The sequence below is a fragment of the Gasterosteus aculeatus genome, chromosome 7, assembly GCF_964276395.1.
Source record: "Gasterosteus aculeatus chromosome 7, fGasAcu3.hap1.1, whole genome shotgun sequence".
Lineage (NCBI taxonomy): Eukaryota > Metazoa > Chordata > Actinopteri > Perciformes > Gasterosteidae > Gasterosteus > Gasterosteus aculeatus.
In genome coordinates this window covers 30029411-30043958 of record NC_135694.1, presented here as the reverse complement: position 1 = coordinate 30043958, position 14548 = coordinate 30029411, and the positions used below count along the sequence as shown (strand labels likewise).

General features: G+C 43.2%; 2 protein-coding genes across 14 annotated transcripts; one reads left to right on the top strand and one right to left on the bottom strand.

Moving 5' to 3' along the window:
• Window positions 1–229: 229 nt before the first annotated feature.
• On the bottom strand, window positions 230–7630 carry cldn2 (claudin 2). 10 transcript variants are annotated; one of them, XM_040180009.2, is made up of 5 exons: window positions 7568–7630; window positions 7063–7170; window positions 4391–4590; window positions 3198–3468; window positions 230–2025 (listed from the first exon to the last, which is right to left on the bottom strand). In XM_040180009.2, exons 3-5 carry the CDS (start codon window positions 4553–4555, stop codon window positions 1214–1216), a joined length of 1248 nt encoding a protein of 415 aa, XP_040035943.2. In that variant the 5' UTR covers window positions 4556–4590; window positions 7063–7170; window positions 7568–7630; the 3' UTR covers window positions 230–1213. The 10 variants fall into 10 exon arrangements, with proteins under 10 accessions (XP_040035943.2, XP_077963034.1, XP_077963039.1 ...); XM_078106908.1 differs by lacking the exon at window positions 7568–7630 and having other exon boundaries at window positions 4378–4590; window positions 7063–7165; XM_078106913.1 differs by lacking the exons at window positions 7063–7170; window positions 7568–7630 and adding an exon at window positions 2641–2732 and having other exon boundaries at window positions 4378–4537.
• Window positions 6962–14264, top strand: slc25a14 (solute carrier family 25 member 14). 4 transcript variants are annotated; one of them, XM_078106916.1, is made up of 9 exons: window positions 6962–7279; window positions 7894–7998; window positions 8736–8874; window positions 9504–9598; window positions 10897–10982; window positions 11193–11288; window positions 11394–11518; window positions 11596–11809; window positions 11964–14264. In XM_078106916.1, the coding sequence occupies exons 2-9, from the start codon at window positions 7935–7937 to the stop codon at window positions 12003–12005; spliced, it is 861 nt and encodes a 286-aa protein (XP_077963042.1). In that variant the 5' UTR covers window positions 6962–7279; window positions 7894–7934; the 3' UTR covers window positions 12006–14264. The 4 variants fall into 4 exon arrangements, with proteins under 4 accessions (XP_077963042.1, XP_040035954.1, XP_040035953.1 ...); XM_040180020.2 differs by having other exon boundaries at window positions 7027–7279; window positions 8774–8874; XM_040180019.2 differs by having other exon boundaries at window positions 7027–7279; window positions 11193–11518.
• Window positions 14265–14548: the final 284 nt, after the last annotated feature.

The window sequence follows — 14548 nt, the reverse complement described above, 5'->3', positions numbered from 1 at the left end:
GTTTTTTGCTGATAAATTTCTGCAATTTGTACGTCGATTATCAGTGTTTATTATCAGAATACAAAACTCTGCATGTGGTGCAGAAATGAGAATTATGGGGCTCACTTTTCTCTGCAGATTTCTGATACATAAACATTCACAGTTTGCCACATGGAGGGAAACATTGAATAAATCATAATGACAAAAGTTTGCATTTATCGGCAAAGAAAAATCCAGGACCAGTTAAATGTTATTTTTTAATCATGGTTGTTTTAATCGCCTGTTAAAAGTGATAAATCTGTAGAAAATGTAAATCAACTGAGACCCTCTGATGAAGACGTGAGAGATAAATGTTGCATCGCAACCACGGCTCCATGCGACTGACTGCAGGTGCATCGATCATCAGACTGGTAAAAAAAGTGAAAGAAGGATCTTCACACTAATGTGTATAAATATACGTCCAGAGGAGGGAAGGAAAACTCCCCCCTGCTGATGCTGCAAGAAGTTCATCAAACAGCATTCGTGTTTCAGCCTGAATATATTTAACTGTCAAACCAAATAAAAGAACATTTTCACACTGTAATAAAAATAATAAGGCACAATATTCATAAGCATGGAAACAGTATTGGAATTATGTGTATTTTTTTAGTCGTAATCAGGTAGAAAAGTACATTTTGATTTGGTTTACAGCCTAACAGAGGCGGGACCAAGTTGTTTTCAAGTCACCAGTCAGTCTGTTAGAAAGTTGAAAGTCTTTGGGGATTTTTCTTTTTCTTTTTTTTTTTTAACTGACAAAAGAGTTAAAGACTAGAAACGACCAAATCAATTATTCACATGTTTCCAAGATCAATTCAACTTCAAAGACAGCATACGATTCATTTTGATCATTTTCTCCTCTTGATAAAATGATCAATGTCTGCATGGGTCAATCAATAAAACCACTCAGCCCAACACAATCAAAGGGTCGCTTTGTCTTTTCAAGAGTGTAACTTTTCTACATAACAGAAAGAAGAAGGTCTGGTCATGTGACCAGAAGACACAACATTTACAGAGAAAACTGACGGGCTTTATTAAACTTTAGAAGAGGCTTAAATCTTGTGCCTCACTGACGAAAAAGTCCAATAAACTACCAGCGAGAAGTCATACTTTAAAGCTACTCGAGTCCTGATCATAACCGAGGCCAAACACATGTAAGCTGTCAGGCATTTAAAGGCGTGATGGAGTGATGGTAACCTCAGACGTAACCTGTGATGTCATATCCTGCCGCGGCGGGCTTCTTGGCCCCCTGGGCTCCGTGTGCGGTGGACTGGGAGCTGTGGCTGGTACTGCGGACCATCGCCGGCCCCCTGGAGGCCCCCGCTTGCAGGGTGGGGTTGTGGTAAGTCTGCGAGGTCGTCCGTGCCCCCCCGCCCGGCACGGCGACCCCCACCGGGTACGGGTAGCCTCCGGCGTGCCGTCTGCCGCCGCCCTGCTCCTCGCAGCACGACGCGCTCAGCATCCCGCCCCCCAGCATGGTGACCAGCGAGGACGCCAGGCCCACGTACAGACACTCCCCCAGCTCGAACTTCATGCTGGACGGCAAGTCCGGCCGGTAGAAGGTCTGCACCACCTCGTGCGTCGTCCACGACACTGGTATGAGCGACAGGAAGCCCGCGGTGAGGAACAAACCCCCGCTGGCGCCGGCCACGCGACTCTTAGCCGCGCCCGCTCCCTCCAAGCAGAGCGTGCACTGCATCCCCAGGGCCGCGATGGCGACGGCGAGCACAGACAGCACGAGGGAGATGACCATGAGGGCCCGAGAGGCCTGCAGGTCGGGGGACAGGGCCAGCATGGAGTTGTAGGTCTCGCATTGGAAGGCCCCCGTGCTCTGGTAGACGCACTCCATCCACAGGCCCCTCATGTTGGCCACCGCCGTCACGATGTTGGAGCCAATGTGGGCGGAGATCTGCCAGTACGGGAGCACGGTGGCCACCAGGGTGCCCAGCATTCCCAGCAGGCCCAGGAAGAAGCCCATCAGCTCCAGAGCGGCCGACGCCATGGTGACAACTGTGATGGAGGAGCGCCCCCCAAACAGCAAACCCGTCACTGACCGCATAAATATTACAGTATTTTATCTTATTCTGACTAATAAGTCGGCTCGAGTTTTTGATAGCAGCTGGTTGTTAGCTTTGTTAGCTCACTGAGTATTTCGCTAATTTATCTTCCCGCGATAAACAACAAGCGCCGACGTAAAGTGGATCGATTTTAAACAATTTTATTCATGGGATCTATGATTAATTTCATTGCAATAATTATTAGATGGTCCCCATTACTGTATTTCATGAACAGAAAAATCTACATTCCGACTTTTGTACGTTTCACAAGTCACAAACAAACAGCAAAACCTTTACAAGCTGCTTTGTAATAGGATAACTAAACAGTGTTAGTGTTGACGGGGAAACGTTTGTAGGTGTAACCGGAGGCAAACGTGACTTTCAGCTATTTCAGCTCTGGTCTGCCTCTGTAATGGTTTTCACTAAGAGGGAGATGTCGCAGCTGTCAGAAATCCCTGTTATCTCTCATCGCAAAATTATTATTTACATCTGGGAGGCTGACGCGTAACGTCTTTGCTCGTCTGCTGGTAATTACAGTATGGGATGCATGACGCTACGGCGGCTTTACCTGTGTCTGGAAACTGTGTGGAACGACGTGGCAGAGTCCAGGCGTCTGGTTCTGACCCACTTCCCGTTACGATAAATCAAACTGTGAAAAGACTATCACGCCTTTGAATTGTGAGCTTTATTTTGGTGTTGTTTGTCTTTGTTGTGTTATTTTCAGATTACATTAATCATGTATTGTTCACTTCCTGTTTAGGTGTAACCGAGGATTCTATTTGTCGTGTTGATTTCAAAACTTAACTGCAGAAATGCTGAATATCCATATTTCAAATACTGCGACTGTACAAAGGCGAGATACTACAGCAAGAAACATTTTCATGCACCGGAGACTTCTTCTTTCAGACATGTAGAAATATTTACTTTAATGCTTAGTCTTTTGGCATCTGTACATTTTTCCTAAATTCACCAAAAGACAATAAATAGATCAACTAGTGAGGTTTTATGGTATTAGTTGTGTGTCTAAGCAACATTTTTGTCCCTCGAAATCACTGTAGAGAAATATACCAATCACACACACACACACACACACACACACACACGCAGCCCGCTTCCATTCATTACCTGAGAATACTGCAGATTTTGGGAGAGCCAGACAGCGGACCCGTTGAGGATTCGATGGTATTCCTTTGCTGCAGGAGCTGAAGTTGCAGCCGGAGCGGAGGATGAGGAGGCGGAGGATGAAGAAGACGGTGCAGATTGAATTCACTGCTCCTGCTCCCTCAGACCTGGACCAAGTGTCTCTGCTTCCAACGAGCGCTGTTACTCTGCTGGCCGCATCGGACCACGACAGCCAAAGAAGTACGCTCCTCTGAGTTGGACACACTTCCTGTCCCTTAAAGAAACAATAAACCAGGACAATGGACGCTGCTCCGTAACATTGTCTCTCTTTCTCTGTCAGATAATCTGCTGTGTTCGTTAAAGCGTCGAGTCTCTGTGATCCTGACCTTCACCTCCTGCCGTGTACACACACACACACACACACACACACACACACACACACACATCCATACCAGCCTCGTTAATCATTCCTTCAAAAAGGTGTTGCAACGTTCAGCAGAATGCCAATATTTCAAGCTATTAAATCTCTGTATACTGTAATTGAGTGAAAGCAGAAACATTCAGGCTATTGCTTGATGAAAAAGCTTTCATGAAAGTGTCTTGGGTCTGAAAAAAAATTGCAAAAAAAATGCAAAAAGTCAGAAATGGAATAAACCCACTTGAAGCACTGTTTTTTCATAATTTAATCTGTTTTATTCCTTTATTTTACATATTTCTATTTTGGCTTTTTCAATAGAGACATTTTCTGAAAGTAAACAGGGTTCGTTCCCTTCCTCTGTCCTTCATGCTTTCTCCTTCTTTTATTGCTCTCTCCTCTCTTATTCACCTCCTAGGAGCTGAATATTAATATTAAGTATATTAAATTACTTGAATTACTTTTACCTTTTTTAAACTTTGAATTCATTGATGCATCATTTAAATTTCTTCATCCATTTCTTCAATTTTCTTTACTGTAGTTAATTAAATCCAAACACCATAAATGCCTGGTCTATTTTTGATGGCAACTTTCAGACTCCATACAAAAGAATAACTGCCATAACATATTGTTAATTTACGACTCATTAAAGCTGAGACCAAACTTGGCTGCCTGCCGCACGTCACCATCCATCAACTGTTTGCTGGGTTGCCCGTTTGCAGACTGCTGATGCTGAGCGCCCCAAATATACTAACTAATACTACAAACCATGTCAGTGTACCTCCAGGTGTGCCCTCCTTTGGCGGCCGGTGGCGCTGTCATCCGAACAGTTTGAACGTGCCATCGGCGTCTGCGTCGGTGTCAGTCGCCCAGTTTGCTTCTGCGTCCCATCCGGGGGGCTCGAACCTTTTCGGTTTCTGATCCCTCCGGCCGGCCCCCATCGCATTGCAGCATAGTCATGATGAGATTAACGTGTAATCCCTGCAAAAGCAGAGCGAGAGGGCAACGTCCACACACACACACACACACACACTCAGAAACACTGAGGCATTATTATAAATCAAAGGGAGGCATTATCTGGACGCGCCGCATGCTAATGGGGCAGCTACCTATGACCCATTGTTAGGCCTGCCGTTGTGACTGGCTGGTGATCAGTTATTGTGAATATAAAGGGGCTTGATGATGATAGAATAAACACCCAACCACTTATTCAGTGTTGTTGTCGATGGATTTATTCTTAACATTTGAATTCTAGTTGTGCTATAGAGGTGCTACATTTAGAATCTGGAGGCAAGCGAAATATAAAACCAAACATCTGTTTGCATTCCTTCTAATGAAAGTTTAATGAAAATGTTTTTGTTTGTCAAGTTTTTCTAGTTTGTAAAATGGGCCTTCATCTGCATTTTCTTGTGCAACCTTGGTTTGGCACTAGCGATTGGTGCTAACGATGCTAGCGATTAAGCATAAGCTAACTGAAAGGTTAACGGCTATATGAATGGTAATTAAAACCAACGTAAAGTCTGGCTACATGTTAAAGTGACTTAATGCAAGCCCAGTTTTTCATGTGTCTCTTTATAGATTCTGTAACTTCTGTAACTCTATGGTGGAATTAGCAAGCTAGCTAGCCAACTAGCGAGCCGCTGAATTAGGAAAATTGTAAAAACTGTAGGATATTAGAAACAAATTGACGACCCGGTTCATAAAATTAATAAAATGCATATAGTGTACACCAGAATACGGCCATGATTCTGAAACTGTGTAATCAATAAAGAAATGACAATATTGTAAAACCACTGTAATTCTGCAACTGTAATAGAATAATACCAATGTGCAGTTATGATTGTATTTGATGTAATGTAATCAACTGGAATGCATGCATGTAATACTTGAACAACAACTGATATTGACTAAGGATCATTCGAAATCAGAGTTACATTGAACTCACCAGAAGACCACTTCCAGAGGTGTGGACACTGACTTTCACACAATTTTAAGCATTGTTATAAATACCTGTAGGAACCATTGTTCTCGAGTTCACTGGTGGAGGCGACAGACGGGCACTAGGGATGGTCAAAAGGACTGACCTGGGGCCTGTTGGTCGCTGAGACCAGCGGCTCCTCAGCTGAGATGTTCTTTTTACCACAACACCATCTCTTTTATTAAATACATTTGATTTTCGATCAGCGATGACCTCTGTCCGCCCGGCGTTTCTTCATTTTTGAACACAACAAAACTTAACGATCATTGCACATCGCTGCTGTCCAATTCTGAGTCTTTTTAACTGATTCAACTGATACTGTATCGTGACACAATGACTGTACTTTGTACAGTGCTGCAAAATATGCACTATATAGCCAACGATATGGGGACATGATGGGGGAGCAGATTAAACTTTCAGTTAGCTTGTCAGGACTTTGGCTGTGTGCAGGCCAATCCTGGTAACAATGTTGCCACAATGTTGAAATGTCTAAAACAAAACTGCATTGCATTGTGGTCGTCGCTGTTGGACTCCTCGCCACTTATCAGTGATATCACTACCCTCGTTTATTTTCCATCCCCGCCCACGGCCCTCACTTTGCCCATTCCATTTTTATTCACACTGCAAGATGCTGCTGCTTATTACATTCAACTACTACAAACTAATGCAGGGTCGAAACCATTGAAAAGTAAGTCCTGACCAAAGGAACAAGTCAAAGTACGAGTTGACGAGTGAAATCCCACTTAAGTGGTGGAATGTGCATAACGCAATGGGGTGCTATTGATAATGATGATATCTAAAGCGTTGTGATGAATATACATATTTAGACATTACAATTACAGTAATAAAACAGGATTCCTCACTGTCCCAGCAAAGCGCAAATAAGTTCTCACCTTCATCCCCGACTAAAGTTAACATGGGTTCTTGTGACACTATTTTCCAATAAAGGACAATCATTCTTGCAGCCGTTACTGCAAAGTCACGGTCATTTAGGAGTTTAAATATTGAAGGTATTAAATGTGTTTAGAAGTGTAATTGATCTGATGAGGACGTAGATTGTGACTCATTTCGCTACACGGTGACAAGGAGCCAGTTAGATGTTTACAGTTTCATTTGAATGTGATGACGTAAAGCAGCTGCTGGGTTGCAGATTAATGCTCTGGTCTTCAATTAAATGACTAAAGTTTAATATTGACTGTGTGTTTTTAATATTTGGTAAAACAACATCTATCAATTAGAAATATGGTGCTCCAAATTTGAAACGCATTGACATGGAAATATCAGAGATTGAAACGTATTCCCCAATAATTAAGGCATTCTGTGTGGTCATTCCGATCTACTTCCCTTCATTGTAAACCACGTTGTGCTGTATTCCGTGTATTAAATGTGCTATACAAATAAAGTTGAATGTTATCAAGATCATCATCATCATCATTATTACAACAGAACATTTCTGATCGGTGGAAGTTAACTACCTCCAGAAGATGGCGCCAACGAGTGTGTCTGCTGCCGTTTACGCCTCGAATGAGGAGAAGAAGAAGAAGCCCATTTCTGGTTTAGTTGACATTAGCTGAAATGAGAAGCTAACAGCGGACAATAAGTTTTCTGCTTGTACTTTAGTTAAGTCAGCTCTGTATTAAGTCATGGAAAACCAACTCAAGTAGCAGTTGGCGTATATTACTGACTCTACAGGTACGTGACATTTCAGCTCAACGTAAGATAACGAGTTGCTAGCTGGCGAAGCCGCTAACAAGCTCGCTAGTTATTTCCACAAGTGTTAGCCGACTAGCTGTTAGCCTAGCAATAGCATCTGCTACGAGGTAACTTAGCCGTTAACAACAATTATAATGGCCACTTCCACGTGAATCAAAAACACGTATTTGTATCGTTTTAAATCCATACGTCACAGATAATATTAGCTATACGTCATCTCTTTGCGTACCGTATCAAACCGTAACGATAATAAACACATTTATTTACATTTTTGTGAAAATAAATGGTTATTCGAGGGCTCTTCCCCAGGGCGTAAGCCAATTGAATCGCTTAGAGCTCCGATTGACTGAACTCTCAGCCAATAGCGACCCGCGCTACAATTATGACGTATATCGCGGTCTCTCCCTCCCTCTCTCCGCGGTGTGCGGCGCAGCGGGCGTCTCTTTCCGGCGCAGTTCGCTTTGGATGCTGATGCTGAGGCGCCTCGCAGATCTGTAGCATCGCTAGGTCTTCTGCGTTTATCGCCATGTTGTACTGCCTGAGGCTGCAGCACTGCGTTGACCTCTGTCTGGGCGGCCTGCTGTTGTTTTTAGCGGTGGGGCTGCAGCAGGTGGAAGCAGCATCCTCTGCGGAGATGATCGACTTGAACTGGAAGCCGTTCATCTACGGAGGGATGGCGTCGATTGTCGCAGAATTTGGTAAGCTACGTGATGCACCACCTATACCCATATCCCAACTGCCCTGCACATTTCTTGGGCAGCTTATACATTGTACTTCCACGGGAGCACGTGTTCTATGCAAATAGTCTTTTTTCTCATATTTGCAAACGGGATAAATATTTACGCTCTGTGGTACACATTATATGCGTTGTTCATCCGCGACTGCTGATGTACACAATTCACCAGGTTAAAAATCAAGTCAGTTTGTTCCTTACTTTACAGCAGTAATTAACCACCAGATCTCATCGGTACATTGGAGTCGCAGAGCTGGGATCAGCTAGATAGATGGAATTATTGCTTACACGATTATTTAAATAGTGCATAAAATACAAACAAACACAACGTGAGGCATCAGTAAGTTCACCTGTGCTGCATTAGGTAGAAGATATATTTATTACCCATTTGTCGAGTTGTCGACATGAAGTGCTTATATTTATTTTTAGTAAATATTCATGTTGCGTTTAATTTGTTTATATTTTTCTTCTGCTGCACAAAAAAAGAGATTGCTGAATAACAAAACTTGCTCAATTATTTTAGTTTAGATTTTTGAATACAATACTTTTAATGACAATGCACATTTTTTTTCTTCATAATTCATCAATATTTGGTGCCAAATAACCTTAATGCTAAATAATTATTACGACTCTACTACATTTATTTTCTTTTTCTATTCTGATTGTTGTCGTTGTTCTTATTCTTACATTTTGAATCCTCAGGGACCTTTCCCATTGACCTGACAAAGACTCGCTTACAGGTCCAGGGTCAGTGCCAGTACACGGAGGTGCGCTACAGAGGCATGTTCCACGCCCTCTTTAAGATCGGCAAGGAGGAAGGCATCCGCGCGCTCTACTCTGGGTATGCGAAAGGCTTTTTAGTGCCTTTACAATGTCAAACACACTCTTTACCCCCACATAAGTTCCTAGGGGAGGTGAAGCGCAAGAACCTTTAGGCGGGAGCCGGCTTCATCTGGGGTACCTGTACAAGGGGAGGACTCTGGTATTTAGATTTTGGACACGGAGGAGAGCCTCCCTTTGGTCTGATGGGATTGAAAGTCAAGTCAGGTTTTGCGTTTGGGTTCCTGACAAAAGATAGAGAAAGAAACTGACAAAGAGACAGACAGTGCAGCAGTTCTGTGAATAAAAAGATTCTATTTACAATCAAGAAATCAGATCTGGAGATACTGGAGGCTGCACACCTCTACGAGTTTCTTCTATCTACAAGCGGTGTGCGGTGATTCAGGTTTTTTTTACACAGAGCTGTTTTACTTTGTGGGTGTTTTGAAATGCGACGTCTCTGAATCCAACGAGAGATGTGAAAAGAGTCCCAGTGGAACAGGAAATGTATTCCAGCTCCTCTTTGACTATCAAAGCAGCGGCGGGGATTCAAGTGATTAAGATTGACTGACGTGTGGGGGATTTGAACATGATTGGCGCTCTCTGTCTGCTTTGAGTTTGTCGATGAACATACTTTACTCTTCCTCTCAGCATTTCTCCGGCTCTGTTGAGACAAGCGTCCTACGGGACGATCAAGATCGGAACCTACAACTCTCTGAAGAGGCTGTTTGTGACCAATCCGGAGGGTGAGCGCTGTGCTTCTACCATCCCACCTTTTAAAACCCTCCATCTTAATGCTCTAAATCTACCGGCTGAAAACAGAGAGGGAGATTATTCACAGAACGCAAATCTTCCGACTATAGGAGACTTGTCTCTTAGCAGATGGACAAACAATGAACAGGAGGTGGTTTGAATGGTACGGAGAGCAAAAATCCTTTCCATATTTCAGTCATTTCAAACGAGAAAAAAACGTATTCTGTCCTTTTTTTTTTTTTTTAAACATCTCGACTTTTCTCTTCAGTTGAGAATAGACTACTTTTCCATCTGTACGGACAGAGTGACGTTCTGGATGGTATCGACGCTCAGTTTCCTAACCGCTCAGCGGGGCAGCCCGGAGATGTTGACTCACAGTAAACAACAAACCGGGTCGGATGCGTCGTGACAACCTTTGTTGATCCAGAGCGGACTCCCTGTGTTAACCCACCGGCACTAATTTGAAAGCTAAATGAGAGACAAAGAACTTCCAGGAAAGGAGGGAGTCAGAAAGGGCGCAGACAGGGAGACCGAGAGCTGTAAGAGCTCCTGATGGGCCTCGCATGGAGAGAACCCTTCTAGTCATTTGGTTGGAATGACCCATATTTTTTTTTTTGCACATTTGCTGGCTCTTCTTTATTCTCTCGCTCTCTTTCCTTATGCTCCTCTCAATATTTTATGGCCAATTAGTGAACACAAGGTAAATCATTTATAAAATGGAGCAGATCGGACTGAAGGAGCAAAGCGTTACGTCTAGTTTTTCTGTGGTTGGTTTTCTTAAAGGACCATTTGCGTCTCATGTTTGTGCGAGTTTGAGGCTGTCGAGATGTTCGAAACCTCACAAGAGGCCGAGTAACAAAATCACCCTTAGCATGATTAGCCGATTCATATTTATTTTATTGCGGGTTCACATGCTGGAATATCCGAGTACATAATCCCTGCATCGCGTGAACTAGTGGAACTCTTAACAAACCAGAAGGCCGGTCTGCAGTAAACAAGTAGAGTAATAAACATCCTGTTTGCCTTCTAAACAGGCGGCAGTGAGTCAGCAGCAATGAATCAGGGCAAATGCCTTTGTGCCTTTGTGTGATTACTGAAAAATATTGATTCTGGATCTCCTTCTAATAAAAGGAGTTCAGGGAGAGTTGAAGGAAAGGAAGCGAGAAAGAAATCCAGTCAGTGAGGAACGTCTGTTCAGCAAATCTCTCGTTTCTTCTCTTTCCGTTCTGTTTGAAATCCGAACATTTTGCCGCCGTGTGTGAGTGATCATTTCCTGTGTCTTTCACGTCAGACGAGACGATGGTCATCAACGTGTTCTGCGGCGTCGTGTCCGGAGTCCTGTCCTCTTCTCTGGCCAACCCCACTGACGTCCTCAAGGTGACCCTCAATGCTGGGGAGCGGGCTCGGATCACGATGTCCGTACCAGTATAGCGATCAAAACAATCAACATCCTCTCATTTTAATTCAATGCTTCTGCCACTCGGAACACAGCATGTCCTCCTGTGCGGTCTTTGAATCGTTAAGAAGCTCCTGTGACGTTCAACCTTGTGTCCTTGTTTGTTGTTTGTGTGTCTGTTCTTGTTCCAGATCAGAATGCAGGCGCAGGGCAGTTTGCTCCAAGGCAGCATGATGTCCAACTTCATGAACATCTACCAGACCGAGGGCACCAGAGGGCTGTGGAGGGTCAGTCCTGCTTTACTTCACCTGGTGTCCCTTTGCTCTACTGAAGGCTCTTTTAGATCTCGTCATCTCGTTTGTCGGACTCATTTTCCTCCTCGTCCTGCTCAGGGTGTCATCCCCACAGCACAGCGAGCAGCCATTGTGGTCGGGGTGGAACTTCCTGTCTACGACATCACGAAGAAGCACCTCCTTCAATCAGGACAAATGGGAGACACCATTATGACGCATTTCATGTAGGTTCAAACTCCTCCTCCGCGATCATGCATGTCCGCGCCGTTTCTATCCGTTCACCCCGTGGCTGTTTGTGCAGTTCGAGTTTCACGTGCGGCTTGGCCGGGGCGCTGGCGTCCAACCCCGTGGACGTGGTGCGCACCCGTATGATGAACCAGCGGGTTTCGTCGGGGGCCCCCATGTACAAAGGAACCCTGGACGGACTGATGCAGACGTGGAAGAACGAGGGCTTCTTCGCTCTCTATAAGGGGTTCTGGCCCAACTGGCTGCGGCTGGGGCCTTGGAACATCATCGTATCCTTCACAAGATGACACAAATACACATTGGACCATAGAAATGTAGTACTTTAGTTTATTACAATAATGTACAATGGAATCTGTATATCTCCTCTTACCTGTTGTGCTTTTAATGCGTCTTGTGAAGCTCTTTCCTCAACGTCCGTTCCAGTTCTTCATCACCTTCGAGCAGCTGAAGAAGCTCCCGTTTTAACCGGCGCAGGAGGCGGGACTTGGCCCGGTCTGTTGGACTGTGTTGGGAGTAAGAAGGGTGTGAGCTCGGCAGCACCCGGAGCTCATTCACACTCCCCTCAAATGTACGGCATTGATGCGACACTGTATTTTGTCATCTGCCTCCATGCTCATCCAAATCTTCTGTTTCTCTCATTTTCGGATTTAGTTTTTATTTATCGTCGCTGGTTGTGTTTTCGTACTGTTGCCGTGGCGACACTCCACCAGGCAGCTAGATGTTCCCGCTGTAGCAGAAGACGGAACGCGGATTCCCTTCAGTTGAAAGACGGGAGTTTGCCAAATGTGGATTTGGTGAACTTTTGCCTTTTTTATTTTCTTTAAACAGATGCTTGAGATTGTTTTTGTTCTTCACACACCTGGAAAAAACCTGGAAAATGAGTTGGTTAGTCGTGTGCGTCGCAGAATGTCCGTTCAGGCTGCTCAGCTACGCAGTTTCCTAAAAGTTAGGGTGAAATTTAAAAAATTGAACGACTCAAAACGCAGCATTTTGAATGCGTCGGCGCCGCAAAGACGATCTCTGTTTGTAAATCGGATTAAACTAAACCAAGCAGAAGAAGGAGGATAAAGGAGAGTAAAACAGAGTATTAATCATAACAAAATGAGTAAATTACAGAGCTGGAGGAAGAGGCAGATACTCAGAAAAAGAAAATCACAAATTAACCTTTCCACGCATTTCTTGTAAATTATGACCACATAAAAATGGATTTCAATTTTATTTCTCATACATATTTTTCAAATCATGAGCTCATACGTGCGACTTTACTCGACCTTTGTACGACCTTAATCGCAGGTTTCTTTTCTCTTCATATTACCTCCTCCTGCAGCTCTGCAAATCCTTCTTCTATTCGTTACCTACAGAGACCCCAATGCGCCGCGGTTACCGCTACATTCAATATGTTGTCAAGATCTGTACATCGTGGTGCCTCAAAAATCCAGTTTAATCTGAAAATGGACGATGACTCGACACTCTGTCTGCGTTGTTCTATTAATCTTTTTTAAGGAGGTATTTCAGACTTATTTGAACACAAACTCTGGGATCACAAAGAGTCCGTGAAGTTATACTTGAAACGAGCAAAAGTCTGAACCAAAGCCTTTTTTAATGGGCCTCTTATTCCTTCACAACCAGACGGTGGACTTCCTCCTCCGGGTTTGTATTCCTTAGCAGATATTCACTCCCTATGAAGGTGTTTTACATTTTATCTTTTCTATGGATGCGTTTCTTTTTGTCACCTGCGGTCTGCAGCATGGAGTCACATTTCACAGCTGCAAGTCTTAAATTCGAAATGCAGAGATTTCAGTTCAACTGCACATGTAAAACAAACCAAATTGGAATGAATTGTGTTTTCAAATGTTTAACGCGTTAACTATTTAAGCATCACCAAACATTTTCATGCTGTTTTGTTTGATCCAAAAATCTTTTTGTTTCTATGTTGGAGTCCAATTTGTGAGTCGGCACAATCATGGATCACGGATGTAACATTAAGTGTTTTTAATCTGTAGCCGCAGGCGTTTAGTCCTGAATCTAAAGGTTTTCTTCTCACTGTCTTGTTACAGCTTTACGTTGGTTTTTGTGTTTTCCTTCAGTAACTAACGTCTGCACTTTGTTCTCACAGTTCTCAATTGTGAAAATACATTTAAGAAGCTGGTCCAAGATAATTCAGCGCGTCGATTTACATGGTCTAATGTGTCTTCTAAGATTTACATTTTAATATTTTCTTCCAGACTATCATGGATGCATTTAAAACGGGCTGCTTTGACCTGCTGAGATCCGTTCAGCCACGTCTGAGAAATCTTTCGAAAGCACTTAAAGATTAAACTTTAGTTTATCGATCAAAAGAGGCCAAAACATGTTTATCAAGCTGCTTTACATTTAATTGAGACAAGTCTTAAAGAGATTTTGATCGATAACATTCGTTACGTTTTAAAAACTCCACCCGAGTAAAACAAACCAAACTGTTTTTAAATGACTGGTAGTTCTAATTCTTCCTGTGATTCCATGAACGTGAGCGTAGTTGTCAGCTGTTCTGACACACAAACTCTCCAGAAGCTTTTTATTTATTTGTTTGTGTCATTTTATAGAGTTCTGTTTGTTTTGGTTGATCTGATTTGGCCTGAATTATTTATTTGACTATTTAGTCCTCCCACTGGCATGGTTTGTTGAAATGTCTTGTCAACGTTTTTGTAGTCTGTTGCCTATTAAAAGAAGACTTGATCCACAAAATCACCATTTATGTATCGGTTATTTGCCCAGTGGTGTCTTGTATCCTTCAGGCCTCCACACTGAACCAGAATGAAAAAACACAACGACAGCAAAGCTATATGAAATAATCCTTTTTATATTTGCTGATTGATTTTGTATCGGCATCGTTCCTCCAGACCTCATTCTGACTCTTCAATTCTTCTCTGGCCGTTTAGTTTTATTTTTCATGAATGAATTCTTCATTCGGTTCATTTCTTTGAATTGTTTGTGTTTGGTCCCACAAAGAAGTTTCAGTCAAAATATTA

Bases quoted from the DNA above. Each gene is read 5' to 3' on its own strand.
- slc25a14 (XM_040180018.2), top strand. From the start codon at position 7,827: ATGTTGTACTGCCTGAGGCTGCAGCACTGCGTTGACCTCTGTCTGGGC. The intron at 11,519-11,595 runs GTAGGTTCAAAC...CTGTTTGTGCAG, and splicing joins ACCATTATGACGCATTTCAT to TTCGAGTTTCACGTGCGGCT. The intron at 11,810-11,963 runs GTATCCTTCACA...CGTCCGTTCCAG, and splicing joins TGGGGCCTTGGAACATCATC to TTCTTCATCACCTTCGAGCA.
- cldn2 (XM_040180009.2), bottom strand. From the start codon at position 4,555: ATGCGATGGGGGCCGGCCGGAGGGATCAGAAACCGAAAAGGTTCGAGC. The intron at 3,469-4,390 runs GTACACTGACAT...TGTTTCTTTAAG, and splicing joins AAAGGAGGGCACACCTGGAG to GGACAGGAAGTGTGTCCAAC. The intron at 2,026-3,197 runs GTAATGAATGGA...CCTCCATCACAG, and splicing joins AAAATCTGCAGTATTCTCAG to TTGTCACCATGGCGTCGGCC.